The 24,947-nt window shown below is 41.1% G+C and overlaps 1 protein-coding gene across 8 annotated transcripts in view; it reads left to right on the top strand.

The window, feature by feature from the left end:
- ARMC9 (armadillo repeat containing 9) overlaps positions 1-21,826 on the top strand; it is a 71,670-nt gene extending 49,844 nt beyond the window's left edge. For 3 of the 8 annotated variants that reach the window (XM_052802955.1, XM_052802954.1, XM_052802957.1), the window contains 6 exons: positions 2,085-2,189; positions 2,925-3,040; positions 7,239-7,363; positions 10,833-10,965; positions 15,580-15,752; positions 19,149-21,826. In XM_052802955.1, the coding sequence (XP_052658915.1) occupies positions 2,085-2,189; positions 2,925-3,040; positions 7,239-7,363; positions 10,833-10,965; positions 15,580-15,752; positions 19,149-19,171 (675 nt within the window). In that variant the 3' untranslated portion in view covers positions 19,172-21,826. The other 5 variants (XM_052802960.1, XM_052802958.1, XM_052802959.1 and 2 more) reach the window with 5 other exon arrangements.
- Positions 21,827-24,947: the final 3,121 nt, after the last annotated feature.

Raw genomic sequence — 24,947 nt, forward strand, 5'->3', positions numbered from 1 at the left:
CTTTTTATCTCTGCTTGATGCCTGTGAATGAGGAGGTAATGAGCAATGACAATAACTAAATCAAAAATTATGTTTTTTAAGCCATTTGGTACAGAGGTCATTGAACTTGAAAAAAGGCAAGCCTATAGAGCTCTGGGGAAGCCAACACCTACTTGGTCTGAGTGATGGTAGTCTCATTATTTTGCACCAAAGACTGGAATCAGGCAGCCATTTCCATTGTAGGAAATACCTTCCCTGTACACACTTCAGTCGTTTTTTCCTCATGCTGTTTTTGTAGAGCACTGTCCAAGCATCCATATTCTTGGCTAATCTTTGTGGCAGAGGGTATTTCTTAATTTGGCTATTTAAAACTATTTGAGTCTAAATCTCACTAAAGTGATACTGCTTTTCATTTTCTTTGTGCTCCGGGGCTCATCAAAGTTCAGTGGCCATTGGTTTTTAATGGAGTTTGTGCCAGGCTCTCTACATTACTATTGCAACATACCTTTTTAGAATGATTCATCTACTTTTTCTGACAGCCATTTACATTTACTGCCACAACCTGTTTCAAAATCAAAGCACATTTTCTTCATCTGGGGTGGGTCTTATTTAGGGTATCTTGTGCAGCATAGGAGAGAATTCTTTTCAGTGGCAAAACACAAGCAAAAATACTATCTTGTTCTTGTAATACTACTTTCGGTTTGCTGGAGGAGTCCCTCAAACTTCAAAATTTCTTGGCTTGTAGATCTGTGGAAGCTGCAGAACTTCTATGAAAGATGAATCACCCATAGTTATATTAGAAATAGGCACAGGAGAGTGAATTCTTGGTACTTTTCACTTGAGAAGATGATTGCATTTGGGTTTTGTGGAATAAAGTCAACAGAGGATTGTTGCCTTCTTGTATGATTTTTGTACCCTAAAGTACCAATTCCAAGAATTTTGTACCAGTCCCATATTGTCAGCTTTAAAGCTTCCTTGCAAACCTGAGTAGCTGCTGCTGCTGCCTCACATTGCTCTAAAAACAGCTGCTGTCAGACCCCCGTAGTCTCACCTTTCAGGAACCACTGCTTGAGGAGGGGTTTTGAATGCCCAGCAATAAGGATTTTCTTTTTCTTGAGCGATTAAAAATTATGCCTCTATTTCTTGAAAATTAGTGATAAAATGTTTGGTCTTCCCCTCCCCCGCCTTCTTGGGGTATAAACAGCAATAAATTACTTCAGTGTTTTTGTCAAGGTAGAGGGATGCACCCCAAGTGCTGAATATGCATATGGGTGTTTTGATCTCATGGAATGCTAGCATTATGTTCAGGAAAGACTATGAATTGTATTAAGGTGCGCTTACTTTATTTTTACTGCTAAGCTGTTATAGTCTAGCTTAAATTTATGCTTTTATTACTGCCAGATTATACTGATACGTAACAAGATCCATATCAAGTTTCCTACCATCCTGTTTGCTTGAATGATAACTTTCTTGTGCCTTTTTTTTTTTTTTAAGATTGACTTACCTTATGTTTTGGTTTGACTTTTTTTTGAAACAAGGGTAGCCTTTTCTCAGCCTCCAATGTGGCTGAGAAATGCCATCAGATTGGTTTTTTCAGTCTGTACTGTATGACTAGATTGACTTGGGCAGATCTGCAAAAACTAAAACTCCGAACTTCATGCCAGCTGCTTGTTAAGGACGGAGCATTGCATGCCTTCAGACTAGCATGCAGACTAGTTCTATAAACATACTAATGACCGAGATTTTTCCTGAGCCTTTATTAGGACAAGCAAGGAATAATTATTTGGGGTTGCAAATTTGAAGGAGAAGGACTTCCGAAATACATACTGTACTTTTTGGTGTAGCATTTGTGGAAAAAGGGGTGGTTCTTTTCTTCTCTCAGGATTCTTTAGTTTCTGGTTATATCAAAAGTTTAGGTGAGTTTGTCTTTAAGTGTCTGCTTTTTGGGTGGAAAATGCTTGTACGTTACCACGTACATGTGCAGTGCTAACAGTCATGTATCCGGACAGTACATATCATCCAAGTGACTATCGAAGTGAGAACTAAATTTGAAATGAAAACTTCTTGGAACCTGGGCTCAAGTAACATGTGTGTTGCTGTTGCAGGAAGACCATGACATCATGGAGGCTGATCTGGACAAAGATGAGGTTTTGCAGCCTCAGCTGGGAGAGCTTGCAGGAGAGAAGCTGCTAACAACTGAGTACTTGGGAGTGAGTACCACTCATTAGGATCTTGGAATATATTAATTTGCTGGGTTGTTTAATTTCAGTAGTTTCATCACTTTCTAAAATCTTTTCTTCAATTTGTTGCTTGAAAAGCTGGGTTCTACCTCCATAGCAGTCCAAATCTTTCACAGTCTCTTAGCTGCTGTTCAGAAGAAGTAGAGTAAGTTTGAGAAAGGTAGCTACCCTCTCACAGGAGGTGGTCAGGCTGTGGCTTAATAATAAGCTAAAGGCAGCCTTAGGGTTCTAGTGCTACATCAGTGACTCTGTGGGCACACAAAGCAAAGTGCTGAGCAAGTTAATACTGGAACACTCTGCTGGTCTGAAATTCTTCTGAAAAAATAGTTGAAAAGTTAACTGGTCCTGCAGGCATTACACCAGATCAAATATTGTGTGTCTTACCTCAAGCAGCAAAACCCCATTAAGTAAAGAAGTGTAAAGTTTGCATGAACGCCATTTAGTGTGTGTGTGACTAATTTGAGATAAATGTGACTGTATACATTCTGGATCCTGGAGTCCACGGTCTACCGGTGATGATGAAAATGTGACCTGAGATAAGATGTCATGGAACAGCCTACAGTGATTCCTGGGAATTTTATCTAGTGACACCAGAATGCAACTTAGTTTCTGATGCAATGTTTCTATAGAACTTTCTCTATGGCTCCGGTTACCTATCTTTCCACTGCATTTTTTTTTTCCATTTCTTTATTTCCTGTGTATCAGATAATGACTCATACTCCAAAAACCAAGAAGAAGCTGTTTCCTGGTGTCCATCAGAGTATAGATGAGCCCCTCCAGAGACCTGTGACGCCAGGTTATCACAGAACTGTGTACCTAATGTAAGTCCAAACAAATGAGACCAAGTTGGATTTTTTTAAGCTCCTTTAAAAAACAAAGCAACAAGAACAAAAAACCCAACAATGCCTGATAAATAAACCTTCCCTACCTAAAAGTGCATTGCCATTGTAATTTCTTAAATATTGTTTCAAAAAAAGAAAGGAGAGGAATATTGTAGGCAGAGAAATGTCCATTGGTTGAGGTCACATACTTGGAATAGTTGAGTAAATGTTTACTGATCAGTTTGATTTAAATTTGCATTATATCCTGCGTGTTCATGGTCCTTTCATCTTCTCATATTCTATTGGTAAGTTGCATGGAGTGTCTAAAATGCCTGGGATCTTCCACTTTATAAGCAAGAAAGTACATTGCTCTGGGGAGATTTGCTACACACCCATAAGAGGACAGATTAAAAAGAAAAGGGGAAAGACAAAAATCTTGTTATGTTGTATTTCCTGCTTTGGAAGAAATGTGTTTTCCAGCGGGAGGGTCTGTGATACCTTGCTTTTGGTGTGGTTGGTGTCAGAGGTAGAAGGCTGCATTGTAAATGGAATAAAGAAATCTTACAGTATAGAGCTCCTTGAATATGCTCTGCCTTCTGTTAGAACAAGTATATCTTAATCTTTTAATTTCTGAGATGATACTTCTCCTTTTCACTGTCCTGACTGAGGAAGTAAAATACCAATGAGATCTCAAATTTAAGTGGTTGTTTACTTTTAGTTGCATACAGTTTTGGATTTGATCAAATCCAGGTAGCTGTGATACAGGCAGCAGTTTATTATGAGGATTTAATGTTTTCATTTCTGTAGAAACTTAAGCTAAGACACTACAAGTCACTCTAACAAAGTATAGATAATAGTACTCAAAAGTCACACTATTGGTATAGTTAAGTACATTAAAATGAATGGGTAACCTGAAATACAACAGTGTAATGAAGTTAGAATGTAAAGGTGGTTCTTAGAAGAATGTATCAGTCCTGAAGTCTGAAGACTGTCCTGTGTCATCCCCCCTGTCACTCTTTGCTTTCATGTTCATATTTTCTATTTCTTAAAATACAATTCTTCCCCATTTTAGTGTGGAAGATCCATACAGAAGACAGTGGGGATTGATTTAGGCTGTACTTACACAGGTGTAGTTGAATCTGATCGAAGCCTACTGTTTTACATAAGGAGTGGTTGCAGCTTTATCCTGCCCATGTTTATTCCCCCCCACTATCCTGTGCTGGTATTAGCACTCATACAAGCAGGTGATCTGACTGGGAGCCCTCCTGAGTCATCCGAATATGTCTTTTTGTCAGCTGTGCCATTCATATGGGATTATATTGATTATGTTACCAGGGCCTTAGAATGGACAAGTGTAACATACCAGATCTGGGCATGGAAAAAGCCCTGGAAGACATTTCTCATTTTTTTTTAAAAAGCAAGATGAATGAAACACACACTTCCAAAGCAGAAAAAGAACCTTTGGCTATCCCAGGGCAGCATTTGTCTTGTACAGTCTTGATTTTTCTTCTGAGTACTAGCCTGGGAAGAATGGCATCTGTTTGAGCATGGCACCTACTTCTTCTGCCTGCTGTAGCCCAAATGCAGATTTGGAGTTTTTACTTTGTGTCCTTTCTCACAGTGGTCAACTTTTTCACCATCATAAGTGTCCACAGCTTTTGCAAGCCCTCTCCCTATATATTAGATGTGTGTGTGTAAGAAGAAAACAGCAACTAATTAATATAAGCTCATATTAGTAGCATAGTTAATTATCTAATCATTTTCCTGCAGTCCTCCAAAAGAACTGCAGGCCTTAAAAATCTAAACTGGCTAATACATGACCAAATATACAGTGCCACTTTACTGTGGGGTCAGTGTTACCGAGTTCAAGGCCCCACTTTCCCTGCACAGTGTTTTGCCCATGGTGGGCTGGGAGACCTGGACTGATTCTGTGGAATTGGCTGTTAGGGTAGCCTTACAGCCTATTTAGAAAGTATTTTCCAGGAATAAATCTTAGTTACCACTGGAGTGTCTAAGCATTACATTCCTGCTTTATAAGTGGAGAGAAAAACAAACTTGTGAAAATGAAGTGACTTTCCTATGGGAAGTCAGAAAAACAGTGGCAAACCCGGGGGAGTGGCTTTTATTTCCTGGTGCCATGTAGTACGCTGCAATTTATGCATCAGAAATAATCTCTAAGTGATTGCGTGCCTCTCCTTTACCACCATCTACCCAGGCAGTATGTTTACTTAACAGTATCCCAGGATACCAGAGTGATGCTAGTCCTGTATTTTCAAAACTTGAATCTCCTTATGAATAGCTGTGCAGCTCATGCCTGCACAAGACAGCTTCAGGTCACTGCTGGATACAAATTAAAAACACCTTTCTACCATACTGGTTCTGGTAGCTTTGGGTCTACAAGAAGTGTTAGTTTGATGGTGTGAAGCAGTCTTTACAGATTGTCTCACTGTGCAAACTAGGGAGGAAAAATGTAAACAGCAGAAATCTAATATGGTGAAAATATGTGAAAATTAATTTCCCTCCTGCTCTGGCCAAATGGTAGAAATAATATGAGTGTTTGGTGCTCCCATGTTTTAAGCAGGAAGAATGAGATACCACCCTGAATGACAAGTTTGTACTTTATATCTAACTAATTTGTGTGCAAGAAAGCTGTAAATAGATGAAGACATTCTTGAACCAGATTTTACAACAGAAAAGGACAAGCTTTGATAGCTTTTATGCTATTCTGATTTTAGTATGAATTAATCTACTAAATTGAGAAAATACTCTCTCAGGGAGCCTTGCAAGAAGAAGACAATAAAAGTGACCAAATCTTAGCTGCCTTAATTTGAAAGCAATAGCTGAACTGGATGAATTTCATATTTTAAATAATAATTTAAGTGGCTTGTGTTTGTATCAGATGAAATGGCATGAAAAATGTCAGACTTTTAGCCTCGTATGCAGCTTGTCTACTCACCAACAGCCCAGGACAGTTGATCTGAATTATCTTAAGTTTTGGATTCAGCATAGTAGTTAAACTACATTAAACATTTGTGTAAATTCTTGCATTCAGAGTTGAAGTGAATACATCTTGTTTGAAGTTCTTCACGTGAGACTTGATGTAACATATTCCATTTTAAAAACATTGTGAAAGAGGAAGCATGATGGAGATACTGTAACGTATCTCTGAGTTGTTGGTTCATACCTCCAAAAGCGGGGGGCAGACATATTTCTGGTGCTGAATAGAAGTATTCACACAGAACATTAATGCAGAATAGCCACTGCACATGTAGCAGCTATTCCATGCTAATTTTACTATGACTTCCCAGTGCAGACAAGGCTCTAGTTACTTCAGAGGAATTGTCACGGGATCCTATATGGACAAGCTCTTGCTGTTTGGAGCTGAGGGAGCCAGGAATACTGGAAGCTGCCTTTTCCCTCCCCCCGCCCCTTCCTCTTTAAAGACTCACTGGCTGAGATCGCTCAAGGGGGACTGAACTACTTAATATTCTGCTAGCTGTTTCCTTAGAAACTGATTTAGCTGTGAAATCATTAACTGCCTCCTTGGAATGCATCCTTTCTAACTACAAATATAGTCTAGTTACCTTAACCTGATATTGGGCAGGGAAACTTTCTGTGTCTGCCAACTTCTTTTCACACACTTTTCACACCCCTCTTGCTTCTCTGTGTTTTATTGCTTCTTACTAAGCAATCTTGTCCCTGTTCTGTCCTTCAGCTACTTCAGTTTCTCATTGATCCACCTCACTGGGAAATCAACAGTTCTACTTCTTATCTACTTTGTTTTAAGTCTGTATTGCATATTGCTCTGCAAAGTGAAATCCTTGTAATATTCAGGAGCAAATCTTAAATCCTTGAAAAAGCTAAGTATCGAAGACCTCTCAGGTGCACTGCTACAGTCTTTTTCTTTAAGTGTCCTGCTGGTATTTTGGATCTTAAGACTGCAAGGAGTTTGGGTTTCCTTTCCTCAGCTCTTTTATTGCAGTAGGAAAAAAAAAATGTTAAATTTCAACTATATCTAACATCAGCTGGTTTAGAGGAGCTACAGTCATGCAGTTAAATTATGTCCTTAGCACTAAATATAAAATAATTTCAGTATCTTCTATGTCATTGCAGGCAATTAGAAGAAACTAGAATTTACTCTCATGCAACTTTTTATACTGCAAGAATTCACCACTCCTTATTCTCCTTTCTCCTCCAGGCCAGAAAATGATACCAGTTCTTGTCATGATAGGGATGAGAAGCTGCAGTCTCTTCCAAGTGGTCATCCTCCCATTTGTGGTGGGAGCAGGTCCAGCATTTCTGACCTCTGCATTTCCCCTTCATGTAAGCATATTCTGTGAATGCTGTTGTTAACTGTTGCTGTATTTCTTGACTGGGGCGGGTGTTGGGAGCCTAGCTTGTGTGTTGTAGATTGTTTATTTTTTTTAAATGCAGCCTTGGAACTGGCCCTCCGTTTGCAGACCCTGGGGCAGGCTGCAAGACCTTGGGGCACACAGTTGGATTTTGGCTCAAGCCAAATGAATGGCTACAGAAGGTAACGTGCGGTCAGCAGAGGCCAATGGTCTCACTTGCCTCACTCCATCTTGCTTCCTGTGGAAGCGCCAAGGATCATACCCAGGGTTTCCAGTGTGTACTGTTATTTCACTCCGCGATGTCCTCTGCCTAGGGAAAGAGCTGCAGCCCAGAGACAGTGCACTTCCCAACAGGCAAAGCCCCTTACTTGATCAAATATACCCTTGTTTGGATCTAAATGAATCACTGTCTGCTGGCACCTGCAGGCTCTGTTGGCTAGACCTCTCTATTAAAGTTGAAGGCAGCTGCAGTTATCTGCTTAGATTTGCAACTACATTCAAACCATAAAAGGTTGTGGAGGATGGGAAGCCCTGTGCTGTATAGCTACATTGTGGGTAACGCTGCTAAAGATTCTGTCCTTGCAACTTAAACTGAAATGAATGCAAACTCAGCTGGACCTGAGAGCTCAGAAACATGTGATGGAATTTAAAAGGTTATAGGCTTCTGAAATATTTTCTTTCTGAACTTCTGATATCCACAGGATCATGGAACTTCAGATGCAGGAGTTTCAACCTTCTTGCAGGAATTCATTAACATTTCCAATTAGGGATTTAAAGCAAAATGTTCTGCAGTCTTAGATAAAGGATCTTGCAGCATATCCGGTACAGAATTATTAATAAGTTCAGACAAAGCATGCCTTTACTTTGCTGAAAAATATGCTTTGAAGCAGTAAAGGAATAGCATACTTTTTACTCTCTCTTCTATTTTTTTTAAATTTCCTAGAGGAAATGAAAAGGATTCTGAGAAAAGTAACCAAGGTCTTGCAGACAGGAATTTGCTTGCGTAATGCCTAGAGCTGATAAATATAACACGCTGAATGAAAGCCGTATGATAGAAGCAGATGAAGCTCCTGTTCAAGATGGGCACTTGGGTTCTTGCTGTTGTGTAGGAATGAGAACTGCTGTCCTCAAGCCTCGCTTTGCGCAGTAGCACCTTGAGTATAGCTGAGCCCTTTCCGCAGGGACGTTAGCTGGCCAGAGGCAGCAACTCAGAGCAACAAAGGTGGTAAACTAATCAAAGGCATACTGACTTGACAGTTTTCCTATATAGAAATAAAAAATGGAGTTTTACATACTCATGCTTTGTAAAGGAAACAAAGCCAAGCAGGTATCAAAGGTATTCCTATTTGCTGTTTTAAAGTGTAATTGGATGCAATTTCTAAGGCATTATGCAGCCACCAGGAGCCCAGCAGGCTTTCTGAACCACATTTTGATAATATCTTGCCAGTGAAATGCTTTCATTCACCTCAGTTTTTCTGTGCTGCTGATGCTGTCTGACAGTTTGCTTGTAGAGATTTGTGGGGAGGTTTAAACAAGGAGCCTGAGTAAGTCAGCAAAGTAAATGTTCATTTTTGATGGAAAATATTGATTTAAAGCCTTCATGCTGAAGAAATTTCTGCCAACTTTAATGTTTCAGATTGTCAGAACTTTGCTTGTAGCCTCTGTCTAAAACAGTTCGTTAGCTGTTTTCAGTCAAAATTATATGCAGGTGGATACTAATAAGACTACTAGTTTATACTCTTTTCTTGTAGAAAAATCTTGGAGGTCAGAACATACAGCATATTTCAAGTTTATAAGCATTATATATGTAAAAAGACATACAATTTTTGTGTGTGGCAGAGACAATTCTTCCTAGCACTAATCTAGGCTATAAAACAACACTGAGCTACTTGAAGGATTGCCAGAGGTTTGTTTCGGGTTTTTGCAAGTAGCCAGTGAAATACATGCTTGTCTTTCTTACCTTTTGGGATTTAGAAATGAGGAGAAGAAGAGAAGAGGAAAGAGAGACTGCACTGCTAGATCCCCTGGTTGTTCATGTCAGTGACGGGACTTTCATTCTGTATAATAATTCGATGGTGTCTTCGGATATCCCCTATTTTCCAAAAGGCAGTGGGATTTGTAATTTTTAAATTGGAAAGGCTTTAATTTAAGACAATGGAAAATAAGCGCCTTCTCTTCTAGTGCCTTCTAAGATACGGCAGAGAACAGTACATAACAGAAAGGTGTAAAAATAATTGTACTGCTTCTAGAGACTCTCATCATGCCCTGCCAAACATCTTTGCTGTGAAATAAATATGCAGTTTATTGAGTTCTGATCTGGGTCTGATGGTCATTATGCAGTACCAGGAACCTGCTCATTTCAGAATATGTTTTCCAGCATTGCATGAATACTTTGGGATTCAGAGTTTCATGCAGTCAAGTCATGAAAGGAACAGTAAGCGACCAAGAGCGAAAAAACAGTTAGAATAAAAGCTTCGTGTGAACAGTTAGTATCGTCCAGGTCATATCTCATGGAGACTAAGTTTAGCCTCAGGAAACCTTGATCCTCTTTTGTTTTCTAAAAATGAGAGCAGTTCTTAATGTCCTCCATGCCTGGATATATTCAGCTGTTCTTGAGTCGGTCTGGTTTTGTCTGGATCCATCCTCCCTTTTTATCACTTTGGTAAAGAATTGATAACTCTGGCTCTCTTTTCTTTTTTGTCTCCTGTGAGCAGAAAACTTGTGGACTAAAGATGAACCCTGGTCATCTTACTACGCTTATTATGCTGAATGTCAGACAGAACATGTGCTGGGCAGCCAAATGCTTGTCTGAAAGTGATCTGATCTGCATCCATATCAGCATGTGAGAGCAAATTAGGATGGCAGCCTGTCCTGAGCATGGGAGGAATGGAGCTAGGGATTTTCCCTAAACTCTTATTGATCTTGCACATCTTGGTAGCCTTGTGTCTCTTGGCAAACTGACTGTCCTTCCCTTCTCCATTAGTGCAAGGGAGAAAGTGAGGTATATTGAACTAATGTAACAGACCTGAAGTGTGACAGAAAACACTGGTTTTTTGTCTGCAGTGACTGCCTGTTACTATGGATATGTACAGACAACTGCAAGTGTTTGCATTTGTGTGACTTTAATGAGATATTGGTCATTAGCTGATATATGTTAACTGACGGTCTGGATGCTCCTAGACCATTGCAAATGCAGAGTGTAGCTGCTTTGAAAATGATCCAAGCATGTTTTACTTTCCAATTGCAAAGGGCTGGAAGTATGCACACTTGGAGTTGGCTTGGCTCAGCTGATGAGCTGTAATGCACTCTGCCATGCTAACTCAGTAGCCTGCCATTATCTCAAGGTATCCTTTGTACAGCAGGAAATGTGACCTGATTGTGTTTCTAGTAAAATTGTAGAGAGGCAACTCCTCACTGAACTGTGTTTCTTTTTCAAATAGCCGTTGAAATGAAGTCATCTAAAGTATTCTCATCAGGCCATAGAATGGACCGAAGCATCCCAGCTGGTGACAATATCTTGGTTTCCCGATCTACTGACTTCACCCAGGACAAAGTAAATGGGCAATTGCATAGGTATGATTTATCCAGAGGAGTATCTAAAAGTGCAAGAGGAGTCTGAGGGGACTTACCAGCTAGTTCCATGCTGCTGTAAAGACAATCTGTGAAGTCATTTGATGTATGATGTAGTCTGGTCTGAGACAGCTGTGGTGGTGCTTGCCAAACAAAATACCCTTAGCTGTGCCAGAGGCAGCAGTTCAATTTCTAAGCATCTGGCCCAGAATGGGAGAAATCTCAAGCAAGACATTATTAATGAACTTCACATGTACACACAACGCAGTCTTCTGCAAATAAAACTTCCTCATTGCTTCCTTAGATGACTTGACTCTAACCCATGAAAAATCATTTATTAGTAAAGAAATAGGTAGGACTGTGGGAACGGGGCAGGAATTAACTTGCAGAAGGAAGAAAAATTAAGCATTTAAGTAGATTCAGAGTGTTTAAACATGCTGAGTTGCTAGCACTGCTGACAAGAGTCCCTGATTTATCCACTAGGTGGGTATAGCAAGGGAGGCAATATTATGAGTTCTCCCAGCAATGGGTTTCAACTCTTCCTTGAAACGATTTCTGTTAAAAGAAGATGAAAGATCTTGCTCTCCTCCTGTTCGTACCTTGAGCCCTCTGTGAAGCCTTTGTCATATGTAGGACTGTGATGTTATATCTTGGATAAGAACTAGGAATTCATTAGCAATTGGACCAAGGTTTAGCAAAGTTTTTCAGGGCCCGCATGTGTCCTTCAGACATTAACAGCTTTTTCCTATAACTAATTTGATGGGGCCAAGTTTTAAACAGTGAGTGTAGAGAAATTTTAAAAGCAAGTACATTCCAGAAGTAAAACATAGAATGGGTGGAGATGTATTAAAGGAAAGGTTTTACCAACTCTTTATGGATCTGATTTTTCAGAAGTGCTTAGTTATTTGTGTCAGTTAAAGCTCTAGCACTTCTGAAAACTGGACTCTGTGCTTAGATCTTTGTTTCCTTCTGGCCTACAGATGCCTGTGTGCAGTTTTGGTTTGGGGGGGGGTGGTTTGTTGGTTTTTGTTTTGTTTTTTTTTTTTTTCCCCCCAGTTATGCTGTTTCCATGGTGAGATCTGAGAAATTACGTATTGTCAACAAATTATCACTGGTTAACAGCTGAAGTGCTTAGTAGTCATACCCCTATCCCAGCATTACTGGTTTTATTTCTGTTGTCTGTCCTAACAGTAGCTAAGCACATACTACAAATACAAATAGACCCTGCAAATTTTATGGCCAAATTGCTTGCTTTGTGATGGAGAGAGAGATTATTTTTCAGGCTTTGGCTTGCAAGAAGCAAGCCGAATTGGCAGCATCTTGCCCCCCGTCTTGTTGAGAGGCTTTGCTTCTCTACAGTCATAATCTATTATTAAAAAGACATGTCCCTAGTAATCTTTAATTTTTCTTCATAAATGTATGTCTAAATCTCAGTAATAGGTGGATCTGTAACTGAAGGCACAGGTGCAGTATCCTGCAGAAGAAGATAATATCTTTTCATTGCGTGCTTCCTTAGCATGCATACAGTAATTTGTATTTACAAATGCAGCCTCGAGTTACGGATATGGGAATGTAGCCATTCACAGTCCAAGCGAATACAGGGTTTCCTGTGTCAAGGGTCTTTTGTTAATATCTTGGTGTTGCAACAGCTAGACCTGGCCTTTTCATTCTCTCGTTCTTGGAAGCATACTTTAATTTGTTTGCAAAACAAACAGAGCAAATAAATTGCTGCTTTGGTCATAGTTTTAACCATTGTAAGGTAAGAGATGCCTCCTTCCTGCTAGGCAAATACCAAGACCTTCCTAGAAGAGGCATGTATGAGAAAGAGGGCTGAGTTGTGGTGATGAAGCGGTCACTGCTATTTCCCCTCTTCCTTAGCAGTATAAATTGGGAATTTAACTGCACAGAGATCAATGAAATTGTGCTAAATTAGTCTGAGAGAAGAATGAAGCCCTAGTAGTGATACGTCTATTGCAGTTGTTTTACTTCCACAGGAACAAATGATTGTTCTAGCTGATGCATGTCAGACTGGCAGCTGGCCCTGCATTGGTGTTCCCTGCTGCATTTTGATCATGTAAGAATATAGATCTGTTGTGCTTTTTAGCTAATCAAGGATAAATTTGTAACAGACTTGAATTTACAATTGTGGCTGCCTGAAAAAGCCCTTATTTTTTTATTGTGACTATGTCTAGTATCATTATAATAAAGAGCTTAAACTCTGCAGGGCCTTCTTAGGTCTCTAATGGTCTTGCTTTTCTGATAATCCGATAAAAATGGCCAAAAGTCCAAGTGTATTTCTCATGGAGAAAATGGTCTAACTCATCTTTGTATGTTCCAGTCCTGTCATGTCTCCTGGTTGATTATTCAGATCCCAGTGTCAGTCTGTTGTGCACATTTTTATAAACAATTATTTCCATTTTTGCAAGTAAACAGTATTCTTTCTTCTCAGTGCAAATCTAGGTTTCTGTGTGAGTTTGTTGTGGGTTTGGTTTTTTGTTTGTTTGGTTTGGTTTTTTTTTTCCCCAGCACTTGCTCTCAAATTACCACACCTTGTCATAAATGACTCCTTTACCAAATACTACAGAACATTTTCCCACAGTAGATTTTGCTGCTGCTTTCTTCATCTCATCAAGTTCCAAAGGATGCCAAATAGCCGTTTTCTGTGTTATTCTGAGGGTTAATTCTTTTCTGTTGATCTTGGCCTATTTATTAATGTAGTAAAAGATGAGGTGGTTCTGTGACCACCTGGGCACATGGAGACCGAGACCTGCTCTGCATCCTGCATCCAGCAGGGCTTTTTTAACATTACAGTGTTTTCTACCAGCTTATTTCATATAATCCTTTCCTGAAGAGTTTGCAAAGGTGTGAATCATCCTGTGTGACCACTGTGTATGTCTCTCTTTGGTAAAGTATAGTGACTCTGGTTGCATTACTTTGCCTTGTCTCCAAAGTGCTTATAGTCTGGCTGCCTAGGTTACTGCAGTGAAACTCTGTGAAGATTGTTGATGGCTATAAAAACACTTTTTAGTGTATGGGAATACAGATCCAGGGTTTATTATCTATTGCTGAGTAAGGAAAAAAAAAAGCTCCTTTATGGCTCAAAAACTGCTGTGAGGCTGTTGGATCTTGTTTTTTATCTACATTAGCATATCATAGTACACATAAGATTACCACGAAGAGCACTAGTGAATTGAAAACCCAGCTCTTGAACCAAAGTGAATAAAATTACAAAAAAGCAGTAACAATGAGACTATTTTATGGAGGTAGATTTTTAAATATGTCTGTGGTCCACGGCTTGGGGTTTTATCTAGCCAATCTTACTTTTCTGGTTTCGTTTTGCTAGTATGGTTCTGCTGCCACCTCCTCCTTTGAAATAAGACAAGCATAATACTTGTAATACTCAGAGGTAGGTGGAATGCTGCAGAGATGGCTCTTAGCAGACCAGTTGGCACGTCTCTGTCCTTAATAGTTAGCATATACATATGCAAAATACAGACAATTAATGCTATTTAAAATACAAAAGAAACACTTGCAAGGTGAAGCAGGGGTAGGGAAGGGCTAATCAGCACTGACTCCGCAGCATTGCCAGGGGAGGAGGAGAGATTAAATGTCTTGAAAATCCTCCTAATCACCCTTTCTGATGGTCACAAAGGGTTCTTTTGATGGAGGTAATAACACGGGGACTTTCCATTTTAATCGCCTGTCTTTAGATGGCACCTTTTTCGATCTCCTGCTTCTGGCTCTGATTTTACTTCCTTTTTTAAATATTATGAGCTTTTTCATGTAGCTATTATTTCAGTTTAACCTTTTCTCCTTTTAAGAGAAAATTGACTCACCAGAGCAAACATGAATATAGATTCAGAATTATTTTAGAGACTTGCTATTTCCTGGTAGCTTCCATTTTTGTACCTGGGAAGGAATATATTGGTGCTAGGGGCAGGGAAAGACAGTGTATCCTCACAGAGTCATGGACTAAATTTTAAAGAATGGTATTCTTGCAGCACATGCAGACTGTGAAATAGCAGCAGCTGTTTTATGTTCTCAGTGTGAACAAGGAACCTGTGTGCTTAGGGAATTTATTTCATAGATGCCATCACAGCTTTCTGCTCTTTTGACAAAGCCTTCAGGGAGTTCTACAACTCTTACTGCAGCTGGGAGCCAGGGAGGCTGCCTGTGTCTGCCAAGATTGTGACCTATATCTCGGAGAAATATTAGTGTCTGTGCCCTAAAAGGATGTATTCCTGTGCTGGAGCATATCTATATGGTTTTTGCACCTCAGATTGAGTCTGTGTGTGTGATAAACACAATGGAAAACAGGCTAAAGATCTATTACTTGTTTGCAGGGGACTTAACTGAACCTGTTCAATCCTGTTGTCCAAAGAACCAGGTTTGAGTAGGATAGACAGGTCAACAGAACCGGGTTTAGAGGCTGTGCGGTGAGTACATGCCCCAGGGCAGCACCTGTGGTGCCATGTTCCTTTCCATTTGCAGTCTCCCTGAATTTTGAACAGTCTGTCATGCTGTCACAGCACGTACTGCAGGTTTCACTTGGTTGCAGACTTACTATGCATACATATTTCTCCATACATTGCTAACCCTTTCCATCTCCTCCAACAGCGAGTTTCCCTCAGCCTTCACCAGCAAACCTAAGATCCCTCGCACTCCTGAAGTGCAGAGTGCCAGCCCTAGAAAGGGAAAGGTACCAGCCATTGCCCCTCAGTTCTCTCAGTCTGGACCCCAACAAACAAGCCGTCCCAGCTCCTCAGGATCATCCACAAGGAGCAGACAGAGTAAGTGGAAAAAGTCATCGTTCTGTTTGTCAGTCCTTGGGGTGGGAAAGGAAGGGAGCACTGTAGTAGCTCTCCAGGAATGAATTTGTATTTTACAAATGTGCCAGGAGTATATGACATTGTACTTGTCATCTGCAGGATGTACAACCATGTAATTATATCCTGCTGAACACTGCTGCTATATCCAGGCTGTCACGTGAGCAGTTGAGACATGCTTTTTCCTGTCTCTGGGTGGAGAAAAGTGGCCCAAATTCTCAGAAGTTTGGGGGGAAGCTTCTAGTCTCAGATTAGACTTTCTCTAGATGTCCTTAGACTTTTTCCTTTTCTTTAGACACTTGTTCACTCCGCTGTGTAACTTGTTTAATGTTCTTGAATTTGGATCCCTGGGTGTGTCTATACTGCAGCTGAACATAGATCAGATGTCAGGCAGTTCAGAAGATGGGCTCAGGGCAGCCTAGCAAGCAGACAGCCAAATGTGTGCTGCTTGTGGCAGTCATCATCCTGCTGGAGACTTGTATTTAAGAACCATATGGATGTGTTGTTGCCTGAAGAAGTCTAAGCAGTACTAGTTTGCAGTGGGCTCAGAAGAGAGGAAGGCTGTGACTTGCGGTTGGAGGGAAAGGATGGATGCTTGCTTTAAGCCAGCCAACACAAGCCAAATAAAGTGGGAATGTTCATCTCAGATGCTCACACAACAGTAAACACATGTATGGTGTGTAAGCTGTGGGGTTTGGGAGGGGGGGAGAAAGATGCATTCTTCAGTAATGAGTAAGCTTTTTCCCTGGAGTGTGGATAGGACTAGCTGGATTCAAATACACCTCTGGGTCCATCATCAATGAAAATGGCAGAAGCTATATGCTGTATATTCTTATTCCAAACATATTATAAGAAGTTTAGTGGTGATTATTTGATCATAATATAACATCAGCTCTATTCTTTAGCTGTAACTGTTATCTTTAAACATTTCACAAAAACATGGCAACTCATAATACTTTGCAAACCTTCAAAAAGAAATTTGAGGTATGTGTATGTCATTAGCTCCTCATTACAGGTACAGAAAATGAAAGGCAGAGAATTGAAGTAACCTAGTAAATCAGCAACAGAGCTGACTAAGACTTCCTAAGTCTTCAACATTGCTCGCTCATTGTCATTCCACACAGTTGCGTATGCAGGGAGATGGGGTGGTTTCATTCAGGGAGTACAGGTGAGGCAATGGAAGCGAACGTCCTCGGTGGTTAAGGGAGGTTTTGACCTAGAGAGTACTTGCTTGAACAGTCCTGTGCTTAAGTAATATTGCCAGCTCTTTCAGCTTTACTTTTGCTGCATGCCCTGTGTTTTACCTCTGACATCAGTATTTCCTGTTTCCTGTGATAGGAGCACTGTTCTGCCCTGACTGAACACGGTGTTAACACCCGAGAGTCTGTCCCTGGTTCCTGTCTCGGTTCATTTACAAAAGCACTAGCCCATTGAAAAGGAGAAGGTCTGCTGAAGAAGGGAAAAGCATAGCACGTGCACACACGCAAAAACTCCTCCGCATGTTCTACTTTCTCCAGGGCAGCTTTACACTCCTGGGTGCCTGTGTTCTATGAAAGATGCAACATACATATGTTGCTCTTGTAGGGCTCTGGAGTAAAGTTCCTTTTCCAGTGGCACAGTGTATAATGTATTTTATTTTGAAATTGCATTAAAGCAGAGCATGATTAGAGTTCTACATCATCTTGGGTTTTTCCTGTTGATTTAGTAGATGTAATTTGTAAGTCCAGACTCTTGGGCTCTTCTAACTTTTATTGGATAGGATTCATCTTACAATATACCTCTTACCTTTGCTGTGTCTGTGCATCCTAAGCTGAATGTATAGTGGGCATCACATCTTACTATGTGTCCATTTACCTTTTCTCCTGAGTTTTCTACTGGGGTTCCAGGTAATTGTTTCCTATCTGTCCACATCTGTGCCATGGCTTGGTGGCAGCAATTGAATGTTAAACTCTTATCTTCCTGCTAAAAATAGCAAAGAAATTACTTTGCAAAGTCATCTTCCATTCACTCTGCGTATATGTATCCTGCGTTGTTGTCTGCTGTCACAGAGCACCTATTAGTTATTGTCCATCTTGCAGGGGCTTTCACACAGGTGTTTATGGTTGGGAAAAGTGAGAGGATCAGGACCACTTTTTTAAAGGACTAAAAAGGGCTTCAAGCACCTATGTCCAAACTTGAGGTTCTCAAAGGAAATCCCCAGCTGTTACTTAAAGGTGCAGGGAAGGCATCTGAACCAGGTGAGCCCCTAATGTTTCCCTAAGTAAAGCTCTGTGCTACTGTTCCTTTAATTTCCTAGCTGACTCATCTCTAAGTCAAAAATGGTATCAGATGTACAGATATCAGCAATCAGTAGATTTCAGGAGTTGCTGCCTCCCATTTGCCTGCAGCATAGGTATGTAGGTTTTTACATATCAAGAGACAGTGGAAAACTGTCTTTAGTTTGGGGATTTCTTGGTATTTCTGGAGAAATACAAGTTTTTATAGCTGATACGCGTGATGAGAAAAAGATTTCTGATTGTACTTACTTGATATGCTAACTTATTTTAGAGACACATTTTTAGCTTGTTTTTAATATTTATTATAGGTGTATTTTCTGGAAATAAGTTGCTTTTACATAAACCTAGCTGAACTAGCTGGACTGCTCCTATTGGAGCATGCAGTTTGTGGAATGCCTGAGGAATGTAGAGGAAGCACAGGTACTTAGTGCAGCTACAGGCCTGGGGCCAGATTCCTGCCTGAGATGTAGCCACTGCTGTTAACTGAGCTCTAAAGCTGTACCTTAAAGCAAAACCAAGCTCCTCCAAATAAAACCAGCCATGCTGGGATTTTCTGTGGATTCCACTTCCTAGCTGATACAGGGATGACACTGGCAGCACGGCTAGAACATAGGCTGGACCTCCAAATTTAGACTTTTTCAACTGTGCTTATGTGCTCCTTGTGGACATGGTTGAATGGTTTTAATCTACCCTGTTCCTTACTGTGCCTCTGTTCCAAGCAACTCTGCATGAGCATGCTCAAGCTGTTTGCAGTGTACCAAGTTCTGTCTAGGGCACAGTGGAGCTAGAGTAGTACAAAAATGTCTACCAGAAGAATGAGGAATAATTTTTGTCAGGAGTGCGACTGGGCCCTGGTGACTCCCCGCTCTTCCACAAGTTCTTTCAGTGTCCCCTGACAAGTGGTTGCCATAAATACTTTCTGCATTTTTAAGTTGTAACATCAGTGGTTAAGGTGCCTTTGTGCATGTTCTTTGTGGTGTTTGTGTCACTTTACAGGTTGAACAAGTGTTGCCCTCGGGCAGCTCCTGTCTTATAATAAATCCTGCTTTCAGCTGACAAACCCTTTCTTGCTGTTTTTCTGCAGGCAGCCAGTCCTACAGGAAGTGAGAACAGTTCCTTTCCTCGAGAATCACCTGTCACATTGTTGAAGGACAGAGCCAGCTTCCTGTAATGAGCTTTATTTGCGACCTACTGAGAAGAGAGTGAGGCTATTGGCATTGCACGGTGTACGCCTTGCATGATGATTCAGGGATTATCTGATGGGATGCATCTGTTGTCGTCTCTAAAGCTGGCTAAGACAAGGGCCTTGTTATTACAATTCAAGGTCTCAGCAGCAGCCCAGCACTGATATAGGAGATGGATATAGTCCCAATGTCTCCGATAGTTTACTCTAAAGTGACATTGCCACCTTGAGAAGAAACTCTTGCTCTCTGCCTTCTGTGTCACAGTAAACACCCTTTGGAGATGGTATGTAGGGCTCAGCAAGGAGTCTGACCAAGCAACTGTCCTTTTTACATATTGCTTGCTGAACTAGCCTGCCACTTGCTTTTTTAAAATTATGCCTTTGTGAATGAGTTAGGAGATATCTGTGTTCAAAGGATCTGCACTAGGAGGGAAAATGTATGCCATATGTGCAGAGCCTTACTGCCTGGAGCAGTCTTGTGTGGAGTGAGATCTGTGTTTGGCCACCAGAGACTGGAAAGAGAGTATTTCATCAACTTCTGATTGACCTGTGGCAGTTGAAAAACACTGTGCCAGTGCCGAAGGCAGCATCCATGCTCGCCTCTGAGGATCTGATCAGCATCCTTATCTGCAGCAATTACTCCTATTCCTTCTTTCCACTTTTTTTTCTTAATTCTACTGTTTAACATTTGTGGAATGAATAATCCATTTTTTCTCCTGGTATGAAGAACTTTGTTTCTTTATTCATAGAAGAAACCATGAAAATGTGAATAGATCAGAAGCAACTTACTTTCTTTTTACGTGTGGCTGTGGACAATCTTCTTAGGTCTTTGTTGCTTTACGTTCTTCACTTCTGAGCAGTGACTGGTTTGTGCTGGTCTTCAGTGGATATGAAGTGCTGACTAGGCAAGAGAGATCAGGAAGCCCTCCACTAAATAAAAAACCAGCAGTTAGTTCTGACAGTGAATTACGAAGCTAGTGCTGTTTATTGCTCTTTCTCTCAAAAGTAACAGTGACCAGGAAACACTAAAGTCTTCACTGAAGGTTGGCTTTTCAGTAACATCCCCTCATGTGACACAGCTGTTAGAACAACAGCAACAACTTTTCCAGAAATGCAGTTTACCTTGGAACTTGGCTGCTGCTGAGGCAGAAATGCACAAAAAGCAGGCAGTGTATCTGCCATAGGCAGACTTCAAAAGCAAATGCTTTAACAGGTACAAAAAGGGAGAAGGTAAGGCTTTTATTTTGGAGTTTCACCTTGAGAAACAAACAAGTGGAACACAGCCTAAAAGGTAAAGCAACTCCAGTAGTTACACTATCTTCCCCTAGAGTAAAGAGTTGTAAAGCTACCAATCATTTCCATAGGACCAGAAAAAAGCTTTACGCTTCTACTGCGACCTTGAATTGTGCCTCTTGGTATGTGGTAGCAACTGAAGAGCCAAGGCCATTTTCTTGCGTGATGTAGTTGCCATGAGACCCACCAAGATCAGTGACGCTGTGTCAGATGTTTGCAGAAAGGGCTCCCACACACAAGATCGGGAAACCCCTTTGGATAATAGACTTTAAATTGGAATCAGGATGCTTTGTAAGAGAAGACATCCCCCAGTTTAAAATCTAGTCATATTCATGTGGAAGTTACAATTTACTGCTCGGTAACTTCAGGGTGTTTACAGGCCTAACATAAAGCAGGTGCAGTATGGGTGTTGCTTTAACTCCCAAACTACATAGGACGTAAAGTGATTATAGACACTTGATAGCCCCTGTTGCATAGACCTCCATGCTAGACAAAGAAATCACAGAAAATCTCTGACTTGTGCTTAGATTCATCCACCTCCTCTCAGAGTTGATAAACACAACACAATTAATGGAAAAATGTCCTCTGGTTTGCAAAAGGGCAGGAATGGAAAACAGCCATAAAAACTCACCTAGTGGTTTTCCAGGGTAGGCAGCTTTTCTTTTTCCTCTGAAATGCTATCTTTTTTCCAGCATGTAATATCAATGGCCAAGTTGTTAACACACTTGCATATGCGGATAACAAAGAATGCTCCAGGAGTTGAGTTTTATGAGTTTTATTTATTTTACAGCAGTGCTGAGTTTCATGTTGGAGCAGATCTGATTGTCTGAGATGCAGAGCAGCTTTTGAGGTGTTGAGTGCAGACTTTTGGGGGGGGGGACGACAACAACCCCAAAACCTCACTGGCTTTACCATTAGTTGAGGTCAAAACTGTATCACTCCTTACAAGTCAGCCGAAGGTGGTTGGTAGGTACAGCTACAACTGCCCCAGCAGATCAAGATTCGTGAAAAACAAAATGCATCTTGCAGAACTGGACTGAAAGGAACAAAATGAAGTTTATGTACTTCTGTGTTTGTTTCTTACTCAGGCCTATTGCAATGCAGAACTCTATGTGTACATTTTTCCATGTTCAACTCTTAGATGTTTTGGAGTGTGAGTATAGTTTGAAAACTGAGACTATTTTTTTATATTAATGCTTGAGAAACCTAATTTTTCAAATACTTGAGACGAGCTATGGGTATGCTTAGAAATAAATTATCAGCTGACCAGTAATTTGAGAAGCTAATGAAGTAATGTGTCCTCCTTTTCTCTGTCTTGTTGACGAAAAGCCACTGTAATACCAGTCTGAAGGCTTTTAAGCTAATGAAAAATGTTGATTCTGCCTTTGTTAGTAGGAGTCCACTATTTGGGGTTGAAAGGTCCCTGGATAGAGGTCAGTAACACACACATAGCAAATTCTGCACCTTGCTCTTAAAAGTTGTTAGGGATTTTTTGTATATGCCATGTAGAGCTGCTGCTAGATACAACACCACCCTGGTAAATTCATAACGAGAGCAGTGGAAATTGCCTGCCTGAATGAGAGGGTGTGATTGTACTTAAAAGTGGCTGTGATTTTGTTTACAATAAGCTGTCACGACCCGGGCTGGACAGACCAGGGAGTCCTGTTGAATTCGGAATTCCCTTGGGCTAAATTAAGGTGAAACGATACCGAACGATCAGTTAAACATTTTATTCATGGCAGAAGCAACCTGAACTTGGGAGGCATAACAGCAGGTGGCAGGGTTTCTCACAACAGGAATTGGCATGGAACTACCTCAGTAAACGGTGTAACCCGTGGTACCCATATACATCAATTCAGGGAATCGAATAAGGAGATCCCTCCCATTGGGTCAGGAGGTTCAGAACAGACCCCCTTGACTTCTGGGCCCCTCCTCAGAGAGGAGCCCAGGGGCGGCTGGATCCGCTCCTAGTCCCAGACTTGGTCAACAGTTTTATGTCTTAAAGGGATAAGGTGTAGGGTTTATGGAAAAGGAAAGAGAAAGAGAGCGCAAGACAGGGAGAGAAAAAGGAAAAGACGAAAATGTCGCGGGTCCTGGGGTCTAGTCAGACGAGGGGTCTGGTTCCAGTGGGCTTGCGTGCCTGGGGCTTCAGTTTGTGCCCTTTTATCATCCTTGCCCCTCCTTCAGGTGGGTGCTCGAACTTATTAGGCTAATTAGGTGTCATGAGCGGTTTGTGAGCCTTCTGGTAATGGGTCGGTGGGCTTGGGGGTCCTTTGGGGAGTAACTTCCCCTTCCCTGCAGGCATGACCGTTGTTTGCTCTTTGGCCACGCATGGTGAGCGGCCCTGCTCAGCGTAGCAGAACATAGCAAGCCCTCTCTGTCCTGGTGCTGATCTGTGCTGATTGGCTTCTTTTCACCTCTGGCTCCTTGCTAGGCAGGGTTCGTTTTTACGCAGAGTTCGTCGTTACGCAGAACTTGCCCCACCGCAAGGTTTGAGACATTATCTCTTTCAGTCTCTCACATAAGAAAATACAGTTATTGCATATGACACATGTGCAAGGAAGTTTTTCTGGGACCAAAGTGCTATGTGGTGCTAGCATGCCTTTTGGATATAACTTCTCTATATTCGGTGTAATTTTGTTTATGGACAGTGTTATATGAGACATAAATTGCACAAGTCTAAATTTGCATGAAGGGCTCATTCTGTAGAAGTGCTTTAAAATTATCTGGCAGTTACTGGGTAAAAATGCTTTTAAAGGGATTTTTTCTTTCTTTCTTTTTTTGATAGGTTTGTTTGGGGTTTCATGAGCTTTTAGGGTGTGCATTTGTTTATATTTCACTCTGTTCTATTATTGACAAATCCTGTCCCTAACAGTTTTATCTCTACCTGAGTTTGAAAACACAGCTCCCTTCTGTTTAGCCTGGCCTGCCTCTGCAGAGGTAGCATTGTTTACTCAGAAGTGTTGCAAAGCTGGCATGAACCACTCATTGTTCGTGGTCTCTCATGAGGAGAGCTGAGGCATGTGGGATGCCACTGGTGACATTGGTTTGTTGTCAGAAACGTTATTTGTTGGAGGATTTAAGTGTGTAGGGGAAGACAAGCAAGGAAGTTCTCTGGAGGAAAAATATTGCTGTGATGAGCGACAGTGGTTGCTTGGTTTGGCTTTGAGTTGTTTACTTTAAACAAAGTTCCACTAGTCTTTATAAATCATGGTAGAGGTTACAGTGTAGAGATATAAAAAGTGCTGCGTTGCATTCATGCACATCTTTGAGTAGTGATAGCAGAAAAGCAAACAGGCTACCTTCCTCCAAGGTATTTAAGTACATCCAGACTTACCTTTTAGCTTGGGGCTTGAATTCATCTTTGAGCCAGAACTTCCTGGCAGTTTGGACCATCCTCATGCTTGCAGTTTGGCTCAATATTGGAACAAGCCCTTTCCCAGGAGAGGAAATGTTGGAGAGCTGGGAGGTGCACCTTGCTCAGTGAGCGTAATCTAACCAAGCAGTGTGTGAGCCCTGCAGGCCGCCTTGGACACACCTGCCTGCGCTCTGTGGCACGCTGAGCTCGAGGAGGTGTGTGGGCATGGCTAGGAAAGAGGATACAGACATAGCCTTGCAAACCTCCACTGACCCTGGTGGGAGCTAAGTACCAAAATACCTCTGTGACTAAACCATGTGGGCTTCTCCAGGCTATGCTGCACTTTCCTAACCTCTGCTATTCATATGAATTGTAAAAGGAGTGGGACTCTTGAGAATTTATTGACGGGTGAGAAATAGCAAGATGTTTCAAGGCAAACAAAACAGACTTTAAGACCAGACTGTTCTGGCCAAGCTGTATGGGAATCTGCTGCTAATAGATTTTAAAAAGAAACCAACTTCTGGGTGCAGAACATAGAACATTGTCCTACTATGTTATCAGACCAGTAATTCTTCTAGCCTGGCATCTTTTCAGTGGTTGGGATCTGATGTTTCAAAGCAAGTTTCTTCCCAACTCCAGGCTGCTTGGTACCCTGCAGTGGAAGGGCATTGTATTCAGTTACAGGATCATGATCCAAATTTCCGCTCTTTAAGAATCTGATGCTCTCCAAACAACAGGCTGAGTGGCACACCCTAGGACATCTAATAACTTTCTGGAACATACCCTCCTTTTATTACAAGTTGTCTTAGCAGTCCTCAGCATGTGGTCCAAGTTTCCAAGAAACTAGGGCAGTAATTTATTGCGGTGAAAGTGAAAATGCTTCACACAAAGAAATCCAGGTGACAGCTTTAAATGTTTGTTTTGTTCTTATCTTCTTCAAATACGGGAAATGCTGTTCTGATATGATTTTAAGCCCACAGATTTAGGGAGTGTCAATTATTTCATTTATGTTGAGTATGACTGACTTAGCACTGTATTTAATTTAAAAA

The sequence above is a fragment of the Harpia harpyja genome, chromosome 12 (assembly GCF_026419915.1).
Source record: "Harpia harpyja isolate bHarHar1 chromosome 12, bHarHar1 primary haplotype, whole genome shotgun sequence".
NCBI lineage: Eukaryota > Metazoa > Chordata > Aves > Accipitriformes > Accipitridae > Harpia > Harpia harpyja.